Source organism: Nicotiana tomentosiformis, chromosome 2 (genome assembly GCF_000390325.3).
Source record: "Nicotiana tomentosiformis chromosome 2, ASM39032v3, whole genome shotgun sequence".
Lineage (NCBI taxonomy): Eukaryota > Viridiplantae > Streptophyta > Magnoliopsida > Solanales > Solanaceae > Nicotiana > Nicotiana tomentosiformis.
The window spans coordinates 157687230-157704434 of NC_090813.1; the positions used below are offsets into that span (position 1 = coordinate 157687230).

Sequence of the window (17205 nt, forward strand, 5' to 3'; positions counted from 1 at the left end):
ATTTAAGTCTGAGGATAAAGGAAGAGGTGACCAAATAGATAGAAGCAAATGTAGTAAGGGTGACCAACTATCCAAGCTGGTTGGGAAACATCGTCCCAGTGACTAAAAAGGACAGAATGATCAGAATATGTGTGGATTACCGGGATCTTAACAAAGCTAGCCCAAAGGACGATTTCCCCTTGCCAAATATCCATATCCTCGTCGACAATTGTGCGAAGCATGAACTGCAGTCGTTTGTGGATTGTTTTGCTGGATGACATTAAATTCTAATGCATGAGGAAGACACAGAGAAGACAGCTTTCACCATATCTTGGGGAGTCTACTGTTATAGGGTTATGTCATTTGGTCTCAAGAATGTCGCACTACTTACATGAGGGCCATGATAACCCTCTTTCACGACATGATTCATAAAGAGATTGAAGTGCATGTGGATGATGTCATCATAAAATATCGAAAGAGTTCAGAGAACTTGGATGACCTGAAGAAATTTTTCGAATGCCTTCGAAGGTACAGTTTGAAATTGAATCCAGCAAAGTGCGCGTTTGGAGTCCCTGCTGAAAAACTATTGGGTTCTATTGTAAGAAGGAAAGGGATAGAACTGGACCCATCAAAAATCAAAGCCATCCAGGAATTACCACCACCAAAGAGCAAGAATGATGTCATGGGTTTCCTGGGGAGATTGAATTACATTAGTCGCTTCATAGCCCAGTCCACGGTAATCTATAAACCCATTTTTAAGCTGCTAAAGAAGGATGCTGCCACGAAATAGATGGAGGAGTGCTAGAAAGCCTTTGACAGAATCAAAGAGTATATTTCAAACCCTCCAGTGTTGGTTCCCCCTGAACCATGGAAACCATTGTTACTCTATTTGTCAGTCTTGGTTAGCCTTCGGCTGTGTGTTGGGGCAACACGACGTAACTGGGAGAAAGGAGCATGCCATATACTACTTAAGCAAGAAATGCACACCATGCGAGGCCAAGTATACTTTGATAGTACGCACTTGTTGTATTCTGACTTGGATTGCTCAAAAGCTAAGGAATTACATGTCGGCATACACTATGCATCTGATATCTCGGCTCGACCCACTCAAGTATATTTTTCAGAAGCCAATGCCTACCGGGAAGCTAGCTAAGTGTCAAATTCTCCTCAGCGAATTTGACACTGTGTACATAACTCAGAAGTCTATCAAAGGACAAGCTTTAGCCGACCTCCTCGCCGAGAATCCAGTGGATGGGGATTATGAACCACTTACCACGTATTTCCCTGATGAAGAAGTACTATTTGCCGGGGAATATATTGCAGAATTATACCCTAGATGGAGAGTTCGAGTCACCCCAAGAGCAAGGTGGGGAGCTCTTGGAGGGAGGGAGCCGAGGGTCTATCGGAAACAGCCTTTCTATGCCAGGGTAGGGGTAAGCTCTGCGTACACACTACCCTCCCCAGACCCCACTAGCGGGATTATACTGGGTTGTTGTTGTTGTTGTTTGTATACCTTAGATGGGGAATATTTTTCGATAGAGCAGCAAACTTCAAAGGAGTCAGGATTGGGGTAGTCCTAATTTCGGAATCTGGACAACATTATCTAGCATCGGCAAAGATAAGATTCCCTTGTACCAATAATATGGATGAATACGACGCATGCATCCTTGGAATCAGAATGGCAGTCAACATGAACATCAAAGAACTTTTGGTCATAGGAGATTCTGATTTCCTGATACACCCAGTCCAAGGAGAATGGTCCACTAAGAATGTCAAGATACTTCCGTACTTGCACTACGTGAATGAGCTGTGCAAGAAGTTCACAAAGATTGAGTTCAAGTACGTCCCAAAAATTCAGAACGAGTTCGCCGATGTCCTTGCGGCCTTATCATCCATGATTCATCATCCATACAAGAACTATATCGGCCCCATCGAGATAGAAATCAAGGATCAACATGTCTATTGCTTCCATGTGAATGAAGAACCATATGGTAAACCTTGGTATCACGACATCGAGAGGTTCCTTGCGACCCAGGAGTACCCAAAAATGCTACTAATGGTCAAAAGCGAGCCCTTAGGAGATTAGCAAACCATTTTTTCCTCAACGGGGAAGTCTTGTATAGGAGGACCCCAAACTTAGGTTTGCTGAGATATATAGAGGTTGCTGAAGCAACTAGACTGTTGGTAGAAATACATGCGGGGACGTGCGGACCCCACGTGAACGGGTTCATGTTAGCCAAGAGGATTTTGAGAGATGGATACTTTTGGATGACCATGGAAAGCGACAGTATCCGCTATGTGCAGAAGTGTCACCAGTGCCGGATTCACGGAGATTTCATCCGGGTTCCACCAAATGAGTTAAATGTAATAGGTTCACCCTGGCCTTTCATCGCCTAGGCATGGACGTGATAGGACCCATAGAGCCTACAGCGTCAAATGGACATCGTATCATTTTGGTAGCCATCGACTATTTTACCAAATAGGTTGAGGCATCTACTTACAAGGCTGTCAGAAAGAAGGTAGTGGCGGATTTTGTCCGGAACAACATCATTTGCAGATTTGGAATATCGGAGTCCATCATCACTGACAATGTCGTATCACGACCCAAAATCTCACCCGTCGTGATGGTGCCTATCTCAATACTAGGCAAGCCGACAATCTCAATAAACCACGTATCTTTTAAATTTGAAAACACAATAATTAAATTCAGCGGAAGAAAACTCACAAATACAGATATAAACACACCCGAAACCCGGTGTCACTGAGTACATAAGCATCTAATATGAATACAAGTTTGGAAAAAACACAATCTATAATAGTCTGAAACCAAATACAGTAAACAAGAAGATAGGGAAGAAGAGACAAGGTCTGCAAAACATAGTAGCTATCTCTGAATCTCCAGAAAATCAACTGTGTGAAAGAATCAACACCCACTATGTCCGGGAACACCTGGATGTGCACACAAAGTGCAGGGTGTAGTATGAGTACAACCAACTCAGTAAGTAAAAATACTAAATAAAGAACTGAAAGTAGTGATGAGCTTCATAGCTGAGTCCAACTACAGTAATTTCCAACATAATAAGGTAGGCATGTTTTCAAGTTCAACATTTAAGGCCAAAATAGTAATTTCATGTCAAGTTCAACTGAAACATAAGATAATATCTCTCAGAAATTACCAAAATAGTGATATATGACAGCTGAAGTGCAACAGTAATGAGATTAAATGCATCCTCTCAGGACCACACTCGCTTAGCCATTCCATTGACTCAACACTCAGCACTCAGCACTCGCATTCAGTAGGTATATGCGCTCATTGGGGTATGTACAGACTCCGGAGGGGCTCCTACAGCCCAAGCGCTATAATCCGCCAGGATAACTCACGTGCTGCACGGACAACTCACGTGCTATAGTATCGATATCTGGATCTGCACGGACAACTCATGTGTTGCACGGACAACTCCGTGCTATAGTATAATATCTAGATCTGCACGGACAACTCACGTGCTGCACGGACAACTCATGTGCTATAGTATAATATATGGATCCGCACGAAAAACTCACGTGTTGCATGGACAACTCACGTGCTATAATATAATATCTCACAATCAGGCCCTCAGCCTCACTCAGTCATAAATCTCTCCAGTCTCTCGGGCTCTCAATAATCATGAAATCAACCCAAACAACAATGATACGATGCATCAATAATGAACAATAGAGACTGAGATAAAATAAATAAGTAAACTGTGACTGAGTACAAAACAACAATTAAGCATATAGTTCAACATGTACACGACCTCTATGGGTCCCTACAGTGCCAACATATAATCTAAACAAGATTTGTGGTTCGATTTCTCTACTACATGGAGAATGTACAGATAACAACAGATTATTCAACTACATAGTTCCATGGAATTTGACCAAGTCACAATTCCTATGGTGTACACCCACACGCCCGTCACCTAGCATGTGTGTCACCTCAAAACCGATAACATAACACAAAATTCGGGGTTTCATATCCTCAGGACCAAATTTAGAACTGTTACTTACCTCAAAACCGTGTAATTTCTTACTCCGCTATGCCCTTGCCTCGTCAATTGGTCTCCAAACGTCCCGAATCTAGCCACAAGTAGTACAGTACAATCAATATAGGCTAAAGGAATCAATTCCACAAGAAAATACAAAATTATAGCCAAAAATCTGAAATCGGCTCAAACCTGGCCCCCGGGCCCATGTCTTGAAATACGACAAAAGTCACAAAACCCGAAAGCCCATTCACTCATGAGTCTAACCATACCAATTTTACTCAAATCTGATAACAAAATCCCATTCAAAACCTCAAAATTCTAGTCCAAGAAGACTTCCTCATTTTCCCCAAATTTCCATCTCAAAACACTAATTAAATGATGAAAATAATGATATATTCGTGTATATTGACCAAATCCGAGTTAGAATCACTTATCCCGATGTTTTACCTTGAAAATCTCTCAAAGATCGCCTCTCCCCAAGCTCCAATTTGTCAAAAATGGAAAATGGGACGAAGCCCCCGTTTTATAACTTAAAGTTTTCTGTCCAGGTGCCGCCCTCGATTTCCTACCCTCGATTTCCTGACCTCGATTTCCTGACCTCGATTTCCAGCCTCGATTTTCCAGCCTTAAATTTTCCATCCTCGATTTCTCCAGCCTCGATTTTTCCTGCCTAGATTATTTTTCCAGGCTCGATTTTTTTTCCAGCTTCGATTTTTCCAGCAGCAGAAATTTCCAGCAACTATTTAAGTCCAAATTTTGATCCGTTAACCATCCAAAACTCACCCGAGACCCTCGGAACCTCAACCAAATACACCAACAAGTCCTAAAATATCATACAAACTTAGTTAAAACCTCAAATCACATAAAACAACGCTAAAACCACGAATCATACCCCAATTCAAGCTTAAGAAACTTAAGAATTCCCAACTTCTACATTCGATGTCGAAACGTATCAAATCAATTCCGATTGACATCAAATTTTGCACACAGGTCATAAATGACATAACGATTCTATGAAAATTTTCAGAACTGGATTCCGACCCCGATATCAAAATGTCAACTCCCCGGTCAAACTTCCCAAAAATTCAACTTTCGGCATTTTAAGCCAAATTTCACTACGGACTTCCAAATAATTTTACGGACACGCTCCTAAGTCCAAAATCACCATACGGAGCTATTGGAAGCATCAAAAAAAATTCCGGGGTCGTTTACACATAAGTCAATATCCGGTCACTATTTCAACTTAAACTTTAAACCTTGGAACTAAGTGTTCCAATTCATTCCAAAACCTCACCAAACCCAAACCAGTTACCCCGGCAAGTCATATAACAATTGTAAATCACAAATTGAGCATTTAAATGGGGGAAACAGGGTGGTAATACTCAAAACGATCGGTCGGGTCGTTACATTCTCCCCCACTTAAATATACGTTCGTCCTCGAACGTGCCAAGAGTTGTTTCCAATCCATCACATCACTATTCCATCTTACCACGCACATACCTGGGGGTGATCCTACACCACCCTATTCCATATAGGCCTGAAAGTACCACGTAATTGAAGATCATTACTTCAACCTTAGCCCATAAACCTTGGAACTCAATTTCCAACATTCAGAATTTCTTTTCAATACCCGAGTCTCACATCTACACACTGTATAAGTTTGAACAAGATGTATTAGGCCATAACCATAACCCCAGATATAATCACATAACATACTGCACAACTCGTATACTCGCAGCACCATTCCCGATCATAGTAACTACTCAAAACCAACCTGGTACTAGTATTAAACCCTATATCAACCAAAACCTCATTCCAAAACCTTCGTACACTGCTGATAATGAAAGAAACATGCGGAATCTCATGACCCCTTATCAGATCAACAAGTCATGGAGCTCTCTCGCCCCAACCACAACCAAAATCATTTTATAAGCCGACTTTTAATATTATCCTCCCAAATATATCGTAATCAAATCCGATAGCACACATTCTAGTCCCAATGACCTTATATTTTTAAACACAACTATCCCATAGACATGCCACACCAATACAACTCAAGCCACAAATGCACAACATTGTACCCAAAAATGGAAGATGTCTCAAAGTAGAGAATCGTATTACAAGTTCAACAAGCACCACCACAACTGCAATGATATAAGCTCATTATATATAGTAGAACCAAGACACATGAATTTAATAAGAGTAACCAGCTCTTCTAGAGCTCACATTACCATCACTCGCACGGACAACTCACGTGCCAATAATATAATCCGTCTGGCATGGTCACAAGCCCCCAATCCAAGCATATCATACCGGAGCAATCAAATAAATACACATGTGTATGATAAATGAATTAAGATTCTCATGCTCATTGACTGGTATAAATAACACGCCATAGAGTAGGCAGGTGCAAAGTGTGTTATCACTACTCATATCGGCAAGTTAACACAGAAATAGTAACTACCCAATTTATTCAGGGAATTAGCCTCTGTGTAACCTCAAGTGTAGTCCAGATAGTTCTCGGCAAAGGTACGAATACGAAAAATGTTATAACATTACGCTTAACAGTCAACTCTAGTCATATCTTTGCTTAAGCATTCTTCCGAATATGAATACTTGCCCCGATGCCCGCACATGGCTCAAACCTCCCATATGTACGCACTCATGGCATGCAACTATGACAAATAATTAATGCAATTAGTGCCTCCATTGAGTTTAAATAAAATACTCACCTCAACCAGGTCGCAACCCTGAAACAATTTGCTTCGGAGAACTCCCAGTCCCCCAAATTCATAGAACACATGAACCACGGTAACTGATCACAACTTCAGCACTCGAATGACTATCACATCCTTCATGCACGATCATCCCACTAGGAATACTTCCAAAATTCTTCTGTGCCACATAGCGATAGTTTGAATATCAGCAGTCTATCACCTAGGTGCGTACCGCAATACTGATGAACATCCGTAAGTCAAAACACAATGCGCCTTCTGAAATACGCACCCTTCTCAGGGATTACCAAGCAGTTATAACATAAATCTAAATATTTGACACTCACCATTCTATCCAAAATTCGTGACCTTCCCTTCAAGAATAAATTGCCACCTTGTACATGTAAATCTTAATCCCGCACAACACACAACATTTATTATGCCATCATGTGACAATCACGAGAATCTCATTATCAACTCTGAGTCACCAGCAAATTACATACCCGGTCAGTTAGAAACGTCCCTCTTGCTTCATTCCAGGAGGAAATCACAATACACAACACGTTTCCCATACCGGTAGAAAATATCCGGCTCAAACCATGGTAGAAACCATCAAGAACACTTTGAAACCCATTTGAACATAACCAAACTATCAGAACTAAATTCCTCTAACTTGACCAAGCCACGCAGGTCACCAAATCCAAGAATATTGCCACTAAAACATCTATAAAGTCTCACCACATCAAAATTACAAAAAAGAACCGAGCATACCATTACCATACAGATCTAGCCTACTACCAGTTGTCCTATTTACTTCGAGTTTCTTCTGAATTACCCTTAAGTCAACACATCTCCTTGTCGGAACACTATGATCCTTACCCAAAGCTCACTACAATACATCCTAACATAAAACCATACAGTCCTAAGGCCCATAAACCAATGTATTCTTCTTAAGCACCTTCATAAATACCACAACCGTAACACTAACTCTGAAAATACCTTATGTGAATTTAAAATTGTTCCTCTTTCCTTTCTTATACTAAAATGTATAATCCATAGTCAAACAGAATTATCGCACGTCCCGGAACCATTAAACGTAAATCTCAGATTCTATCCATACACAAATCCAGAAAAATTCTCGATTGCTATATATAAATCTCAAACCCTTTAGAACCTTCTCGAGAGTCACCCGCTTTGCTCAAATCTAAATTGCACCGCCCAAACGGGCTAAAAGACACACCCCCTTAGCACAACAACACTCAAAGAGGTAACCCTGCCTTAACACCACCTATCAAAATCATACTCCGTGCGCACTACATCCTTCACAAATAACAACACGCTCATCCCATGATTTGCATATACTCATAAAGTGCAATATGACCCGTATTTAAGAATTTTAGTACTCGAGTCATCCTCGATTTCAACCTCTGCAAGTCATAACTAATCCACAAGTATGCCTCAGACCAAAACTAAAATTTAACATATAACCATGAAATTTAATTGTCCATAGCAGGCTCCCTCACTTGGCTCAAAGCCATAAATTAAAATACTCGATAACTCACAATACCCATACTCTAATACTGCCATAATATCGGAGTCAGTTCAACGAAAATTATACTCAAGCTCATGCAACGCCAACCATAAAAATACCTCAATCATCCACTAAACTAGCATTCATTCTCTCGACACTCAAGTCAACTTTCTCAACTAGATTTAAGTTCAAGTTTCAACACCAACGCCCGCTGACAGAAAAGAAACTATCCACTCAACATTATAAGAAACACACGTACATATATTACTCCGCAAGAGATAACCCACCTGCTTAGCCTCAAATTGCCATCTTGTTATACCCTTTCACAGTCACAATTACTATGCAATCGCTTAATCTTTCTGAGTTTGAACTCATCAACACGATATGAAAATCTACTTCGCTCCACAATTAAACAGCATGACAGATCCCTCAACGTACTCACAACTCAAGACGGTATGTCACATCAAAACAGGAATCCTGCATTCACATCATACTCATCAATAGTCATTTAACCGCCCATTGAGCCACAAATTCTACTCATAGGGATACTACCGATGCATAAGTCCAAACGCACAAGTTCTCACATTCGAAACTACCGAGCTTAAGTTACAGTCTAACCCTGGACTCAAATCCTCTAGACTGGCCCATCACCAAAACACTGAATACTCATCTCGAACCTCGTTCATGGAATCACAATGGGCACAAAGGGTGCCTGAGCTGGCCCCACCGGCTCAACTATATCTGGATTTTTGCTCGCGAGCTAGAGCAACTGGTGGTGCTACAGGAGCTGCTCCAACTGCTGTACGAGCTACACCTCGACCTTTACCACGGCCCCAGCCTCTACCACGGCCCCGGCCTCTCGCGACCCTAACTGGTGGCTAACCGTCCGATCCGATATTACGTGTCCTCACCATCTTGAGAGAATAGAATAATAGAAATTTAGTATCTGGAATCAACAAATTCACACGACAAAATACAAGAAAATGAAATTTTTCCTAAGGGTTCAGCAGCACGTCTCTGTACCGATCCGCAAGACTCTACTAAACCTGCTCGTGACTCGTGAGACCTATGTAACCTAGGCTCTGATACCAACTTGTCACGACCCAAAATCTCATCCGTCGTGATGGCTCCTATCTCAATACTAGGCAAGCCGACAATCTCAATAAACCACATATCTTTTAAATTTGAAAACACAATAATTAAATTCAGCAGAAGAAAACTCACAAATACAGATATAAACACTCCCAAAACCCGGTGTCACTGAGTACATGAGCATCTAATATGAATACAAGTATGGAAAACACTATCTATAATAGTCTGAGACAAAATACAGTAAACAAGGAGATAGGGAAGGAGAGACAAGGTCTGCGAAACACAACAGCCACCTCTGAATCTCCAAAAAATCAATTGTGCGAAAGAATCAACACTCATTATGTCTGGGAACACTTGGATCTGCACACGAAGTGCAGGGTGTAGTATGAGTACAACCAACTCAGCAAGTAACAATACTAAATAAAGAATTGAAAGTAGTCACGAGCTTCACAGTTGAGTCCAAATACAGTAATTTCCAACATAATAAGGTATGCATGCTTTCAAGTTCAATATTTAAGGCCAAAACAGTAATTTTATGTCAAGTTCAACTGCAACATCAGATAATATCTCTCAAAAATTTCCAAAACAGTGATATATGACAGCTGAAGTGCAACAGTAATGAAATCAAATGCATCCTCTCAGGGCCACAGTCACTTAGCCATTCCATTCACTCAGCACTCAACACTCGCACTCAGTAGGTACATGCGCTCAATGGGGGTGTGTACAGACTCCAGAGAGGCTCCTATAGCCCAAGCGCTATAATTCGCACAGACAACTCACGTGCTGCATGGACAACACACGTGCTATATTATCAATATCTGGATCTGCACGGACAACTAATGTGTTGCACGGATAACTCGCGTGCTATAGTATAATATATGGATATGCACGAATAACTCACGTGTTGCACAGACAAATCACGTGCTATAATATAATATCTCACAATCAAGCCCTTGGCCTCACTCAAACATAAATCTCTCCAGTCTCTCGGGCTCTCAATAATCATGAAATCAGCCCAAACAACAACGATATGATGCATCAATAATGAACAATAGAGAATGAGATAAAATAAACAAGTAAATTGAGACTGAGTACAAAACAACAATTAAGCAAATAGTTCAACATGTACACGACCTCTATGGGTCCCTACACTGCCAACATATAATCTAAACATGATATGTGGTTCAATTTCTCTACTACGTGGAGAATGTACAGATAACAACAGATTATTCAACTACACAGTTCCATGAAATTTGACCAAGTCACAATTCCTACGGTGCACGCCCACACGCCCGTCACCTAGCATGTGCGCCACCTCAAAACCGATCACATAACACAAAATCCGGGATTTCATACTATCACGCTCCAAAATCGAGGAGCGCGATCGGTGCTCAACCGAGTGAACCCGGTCGAGCAAGCCTGTAGATACTTTCTACCCAACTCACCCATGACCAAGAGAAGACATGATTTCATTAATTATATAGTAGGAAGTTCATACATACAATACTAAATTGTTTCATTAGTTGCTTCACTACTAAGTCTCAAAATACACATATTCATATAGTTTGAGTGGAACAAGGGATCAAACACAACATAACTTGTTCAACATTCCCAACACCCATATACGGAGCCTCTAAAAGATACAAAAGAGTCTATGATAGTGTCGGCGACAAGGCCCCAGATATACCTTGAGATGTGATAATAATATGAACAAAAGATACAATACATGACCCCCGGAATGAAGTGGGGCTCACCAAGTCTGTTGGGAAGAGGATGTACCACTATCGTTGATCAACACTGCCTGCTATGTAACCACCTGCATCCATTTAAAGATGCAGTGCCCCCGGCAAAAGGGACGTTAGTATTGTCGAATAGTACTAGTATGTAAAACTAAACACCATCTCAATAGAATGAATAATGATACAAGGGGGAAACAATCATGAGTTCAATAAGAGCTTCAAATAATACTAAAACATAAAGTAAAGGATCATATAAGTTTTCAAGTCAATTTCCATGTTATTAGGTTGGGTGATCTTTAGTGCCAATATACCATAATTCACAATGCCACCGTATTCTTACACGGAGTCCGATCATGGCCCGATCGGCTAGGTCGTCTCATTAGAGACATCAACCATACCACAATTTCAATTATCATTTTCAGCACAGTCACCACCATGTGTGCGGCATGGCGTCCGATCACGGCCCGATCGGCTAGGCCGTCTCACCCAAGACATTACCTTTTTTAGTCAATCATCTCACATCACACTTCTTTCATATCATTTCGATTCATTGGAACCAATGGCAACAATTATAAAGTCATTCTTGGCACTTGGCCGTATTTCATAATTTCAGTTCCTTTTTCCATATTCAAACACCATTATCACTATCAACAACAATAAGGCTTTCCATTCAAGACACTAAATTCACATAAAAGCAATTTGGGAATCTTAGGCACATAGAAGCTTTTCATACAATTTGGCATAACAACCTTTATTTCGATCTTGACTTGAAGTCTTAACAGTCGTAACACATATTCCACATTTTTTAACACAGCCTCAAATGGCAAGATGACATGATGAAGCATTTAGAATAAATATTGAACATACATCCTTCAACACAAACTCATTAGGAATAGCCAATCCAATAATGGTCAAGGACTTACACCAATTATATGAACACCGTTGGATTCGATTCTAAGAAGAAGGGGGTTTAACCAACATACCTAAATTGAGCTTTTCAAACTCTAAAATGATCCGGAATTCTTAGCAACCTCAATCTATTTTAGAAATATAACAAATTGAACCAAATATTAGGAGGATGATCATGGTTCTAGCTCATTTGAGCATTTTATCAAACACTAGGTGTGCATTAAGGTTTCAAGGTCCTTTTATGGAGGATTCCATCATCCCACAACCCAATCTTTACCATTCTTCACTCAACAATCTTCTTACACCTTTTGATAACACATGCATGCAAGATGAACAACTCCCATGCCCAAAACTTATCTTACTAATTACCCAATTCTAGACAAAATTCGAAATTGAGGGTTAGGTTGTATAATCTTACCTCTAGGGTGAAGACCTAGTGAGTTTCCATTCTTAATCTTCCAAGATTTGAGCAATAATTGAAGAACAATTGTTGAGTAACACCTTCTCACTCAAGGGCACTCTCTCTCACTCTAAAATGTCAGATTTTGCTCAAAATATAGTCCTTTGCATAGATATATCGAAGTAGGGTCGGGTTATAAAAACCCAAAAATGAAGCTCTGGAACAAGGTATGCGATCGCATATGCGATCGCATAATCGATATGCGGACCGCAGAACAGGCCGCATAATTGGCCTTCAGAACTGGGAAAATCTGCATGGGTTTGCAATCACTATGCGGCCCGTAGACCTGTTCTGCGATCGCATAATGAACCGCAGAACTGGGAAAATCTGCATGTGTTTTATAACTTAAAGTTTTCTGTCCAGGTGTTGCCCTCGACTTTCCTGACCTCGATACCTCGATTTCCTGACCTCAATTTCCTACCTCGATTTTCCAGCCTCAATTTTTCCATCCTCGATTTTTCCAGTCTCGATTTTTCCAATAGCAGAAATTTCCAGCAGCTGTTAAAGTCTAAATTTTGATCCCCTAACCATCCGAAACTCACCTGAGGCCCTCGGGACCTCAACCAAATACACCAACAAGTCCTAAAACATCATACGAACTTAGTTGAAACCTAAAATCACATAAAACAACGCTAAAACCACAAATTATACCCCAATTCAAGCTTAAGGAACTTAAGAATTTCCAACTTCTACATTCGATGCTGAAACCTATCAAATCAATTTCGATTGACCTCCAATTTTGCACACAAGTCATAAATGACATAACGGATCTATGAAAATTTTCAGAACTGGATTCCGACCTCGATATCCAAAAGTCAACTCCCCGATCAAACTTCCCAAAAAATCAACTTTCGCCATTTCAAGCCAAATTTCATTACGGACTTCCAAATAATTTTCTGGACACGCTCCTAAGTCCAAAATCACCATACAGAGCTATTGGAATCATCAAAACTCTATTCCGGGGTCGTTTACACATAAGTCAATATCCGATAATTATTGTAACTTAAACTTTAAACCATGGAACTAAGTGTTTCAATTCATTCCAAAACCTCACCGACCCAAACCAATTACTCCGGCAAGTCATATAATAACTGTAAAGAACAAATTGAGCATTTAAATGAGGGAAATGGGGTGGTAATACTCAAAATGACCGAGCGGATCGTTACATGTTGCTAACCTCAATAGCAACCTCATGAGAGAAATCTACGAGAACTTAAGAATCATCCACCGAAATTCCATAGCATACAGACCACAAATGAATGGGGCAGTCAAGACTGCTAACAAGAATATCAAGAGGATTCTGCGAAACATAGTGGACAATCACAGACAATGGCATGAGAAGTTACCTTTCACTTTATTAGGTTATCGGACTACCACGAGAACATCTACTAGGGCAAGGCCATACATGTTGGTGTACGTCACCAAAGCGGTGATACCCGCAGAGGTCGAGATATTGTCCTTGAGAGTTATTTAAGAAGAAAAATTAGACGATGCAGAGTGGATACGGGTCAGGAAACAACAGTTCATGCTCATTAACGAGAAACAAATGGATGTAGTATGTCATGGCCAGCTATATCAGAACAGGATAGCCAGTGCATTTAACAAAGAGTGAAGCCTCTCCAATTCACATCGGGCAGTTAGTTCTGAAGAAAATCTTTCCCAATCAAGAAGAAGCTAAAGGGAAGTTTGCACCAAATTGGCAAGGTCCTTACGTGGTTCACCGAGCACTGTCTGGTGGAGCTCTAATCTTAGAAGAAATGGATGGAAGAGTCAGTACGAAGCCTATCATCTCATACGCAATCAAGAGATATTACGCCTGAAGACATATAGAGTTAGGGTTTTTTATGTAACAGAACTACGTTCAACCTGACTCCCACGGAGGGATACGTAGGCAACCCACATAGGGTTCGGTTTCTCTCCTCCTTTCTCTTGTAATAGAAAAACCAAAAATAACTTTTGTATGTTGTTCAGGAACTACGCCGACTTGATTTCCTCATAAAGTAATACATAGGTAATCCTCATCGGATTCAGTCACCTTTTGTAATTGAAGTACATTCTGGCCTAATCCACTTGGATACGTAGGCTGTCTGAGTCAGACTTGGCCATTTTCATTTCATAGTCTCATCATTTTGCATCTGTTGTAATTGAACTACACTTCGACCTGATTCCGTTTTGGATACATAGGATGCATGAGTCAGGATCGGTCATTTTCATCACATTTCATCATCATCCCACGAACTATGTCCAGACCTGATTCTGTTTTGGATACGTAGGCAACCTGAAAGGGTTCGATCATAACCTTAGGAAACCTATATAATGCATTAGTTCTAATTAGGACACATTCGTAATGGCAAGTAGCCGCGTTGTCAAAGACGTCACGGAAGATCGAAAACAACGGGCTAAAGTTATCGAAGGGATACGTTTGCATGTGGAGAACCTTTCGTAACATGTCATAATCCGGAACAATGGCATTTGCCTTAAAAGAAACAAGTGTTTTCAAAATATTTTCTAAAACATATATATAAAGTAATTTGTTCCATCTACCGAACTCCGTGGCGCAATCATGTCAAAGGTTGGGGCAATCACGGACACCGGAATAGACAATCTCAAAACTCGTCACCGATGTTCTACCAATCGATGGCCGCAACATAGCTTAGGAGTCAAGAGTATCTTTTGGCATGCTTATATTTCATTTCGCTATTACTTTGAATGTTTTAACATTTTGTTCATGCATCTTTAGGCATGATTACGATTTTTATCAATCGCTCCCGAGCAGAGAATGCTTTACATTTCAGTGCAAAGCTCTCCCAACAAGCGGATACGCACTTTACAAATCAAGCTCTCCCAACAAGTGGAGATGCACTTTAACAATTTAGCTCTCCCAACAAGCGGAGATAATTTTCTAATGCTCTGACAGCTGTGAAATGGTACACAGCCCGGCTAACAAATCGAGTCAGGATCAAGTATCCCATCATCCAAATCCCAAATAACTGCTCGCCAGTAGCCAAGCAGCATCATTCTTGCATTATTTACATCGCATCTTAATATATTCTGCATTATAATATATTACTATGCGTGTATTTCAATTGCTTTGCAGGAACAAACACTGCAACGTGGAACTATTTCTTAGCAGCATACCGAACTACAATGCTATGGGGACAGCCAACACAGTAGCGGGCCCAAGATACCAGCTCAAGATGATCAGCGAGCTTTAAATTTTGAATCATTCAAATCAGGCCGCAAAATTCAAGTTACCATAAGTGATCAATCTTCCGTCTCGCCGTATCGTCGCAATATGATACTGGGGAAATTCATGTGAGTGTCGCTTCCCCACAATCCCTACTCCAGAACTACATGAGGCTTGATCCTCGTTAAGCCCAAGGTACGCAAGCAATTCAAAGCCAGAATTCGGCCAAATATCCCCAAATCTTTCTGGATTCTTCCTCAATTCATTCCCACAAATTCACCATCTCCATTCCTGCAATACCTTCCTAAAAATGGGACAAAATTGGGTTTGGTTCAATTTCTTTGTCCGAAAACTCTTTCATCGTCTCCAGCCAAAGAGGGGCAGCTATTGACGGCCAATTTTAACCTTTCCTTTCAAAGTTAATTTATTTTTACTTAATAATTTACAATGAATGCTTTGAAAATATGGTTTATCAATAAATACCACAAATTAATTCAGATTTAATTTCAAAATTAATCATTCAGTATTAGTATTATGTAATTACAAATATATTTACTATTTTAGGATTATTAAATAATTTCTATACGAAGGTTTTATAATTCATTCAATAAATTATTTCTTAAATTTTTAGTTAATTAGTCTACTATTTCAATAATTCAAAAGTAATATCCTAGTGAAGTATTTTTACAAATAATCAATTAATTATAATAATTAGTAGTATTTAACAATTATAATTCTACTACATTTTTATTGAAATTGTTAAGTTTATTTAAATTAATTTCAAAAGGGATTAGTAACAAAACAAAAAGGCTACAATTGCAATCCTCAAATAATCACAAGATGGCCATTTCTTAAATTATTTTAGCCCAAATACACAGCCCAGTCCAAAATACACCTAGCCCAAACACTCCCCTCTTTTCACTTTGTCAATCCTTGCCACTCCATGAGAACCAATCAGAGCATGTCACGTCATCCATCTCTATCACTCCCAAAAAAAACACAATCAATCTGGGCCGTCCATACTACAAATCAACGACCCTCGTTTTACCTCCATTCCTCTTTTAATTTTAAACACCTTACCCGATTTGATCTCAGCCATTGAAAATAGAAGATTTAACGGCTCCCATATTTTCTTGTTTTAAATCCTTTAAAACCTTTTAGTGCACAAATTATCAGGGCCGTTGATCATCAGATCCAACGGCCAGGATTCTGTCCCTCATTCTTAACCTAGAGAACCCCCCCCCCCCCTCCCAATCTCCCAAACCATAAGTTATTTGTAACTCTCACAGTCGCCTCTCATTTCCTCTTTCGTCTTCTTTCTCTCAAATCTCCATGAATAATCAATCAACAAAACCTTGCACAATGTGCAAGGTCATGAAACCCTTATCAAATAATCCTTTCCTGCTTCATTATCCATGAATCCCGCTGACTTTCCCTATTTTGTTCGCCAAATCTGAAATGTCAGGACCTGGTTCTTTGACATCGAAACACCATTCCACTATTTTTTCGAATCAACTCGTAAATTTATCTAATTTGTTCCTAGGAGATAAAGCCAGTGAGGCCAGTTTT

At 40.1% G+C, this 17205-nt stretch overlaps 1 protein-coding gene across 1 annotated transcript; it reads left to right on the plus strand.

Moving 5' to 3' along the window:
• The first annotated feature begins 1109 nt into the window (after window positions 1-1109).
• LOC138905924 (uncharacterized) lies at window positions 1110-15664 on the plus strand. Its single transcript, XM_070194437.1, has 3 exons — window positions 1110-1345; window positions 1498-1980; window positions 15547-15664. The coding sequence occupies exons 1-3, from the start codon at window positions 1110-1112 to the stop codon at window positions 15662-15664; spliced, it is 837 nt and encodes a 278-aa protein (XP_070050538.1).
• The last annotated feature ends 1541 nt before the right edge of the window (window positions 15665-17205 follow it).

What these genes read in the sequence shown, in the direction of transcription:
- LOC138905924 (XM_070194437.1), top strand. Translation starts at nt 1,110, where the DNA reads ATGCCTACCGGGAAGCTAGCTAAGTGTCAAATTCTCCTCAGCGAATTT. An exon ending in CGAGTCACCCCAAGAGCAAG is followed by an intron (nt 1,346 to 1,497) that starts GTGGGGAGCTCT and finishes TGTATACCTTAG; the next exon opens with ATGGGGAATATTTTTCGATA. An exon ending in GAACCATATGGTAAACCTTG is followed by an intron (nt 1,981 to 15,546) that starts GTATCACGACAT and finishes ATTGCTTTGCAG; the next exon opens with GAACAAACACTGCAACGTGG.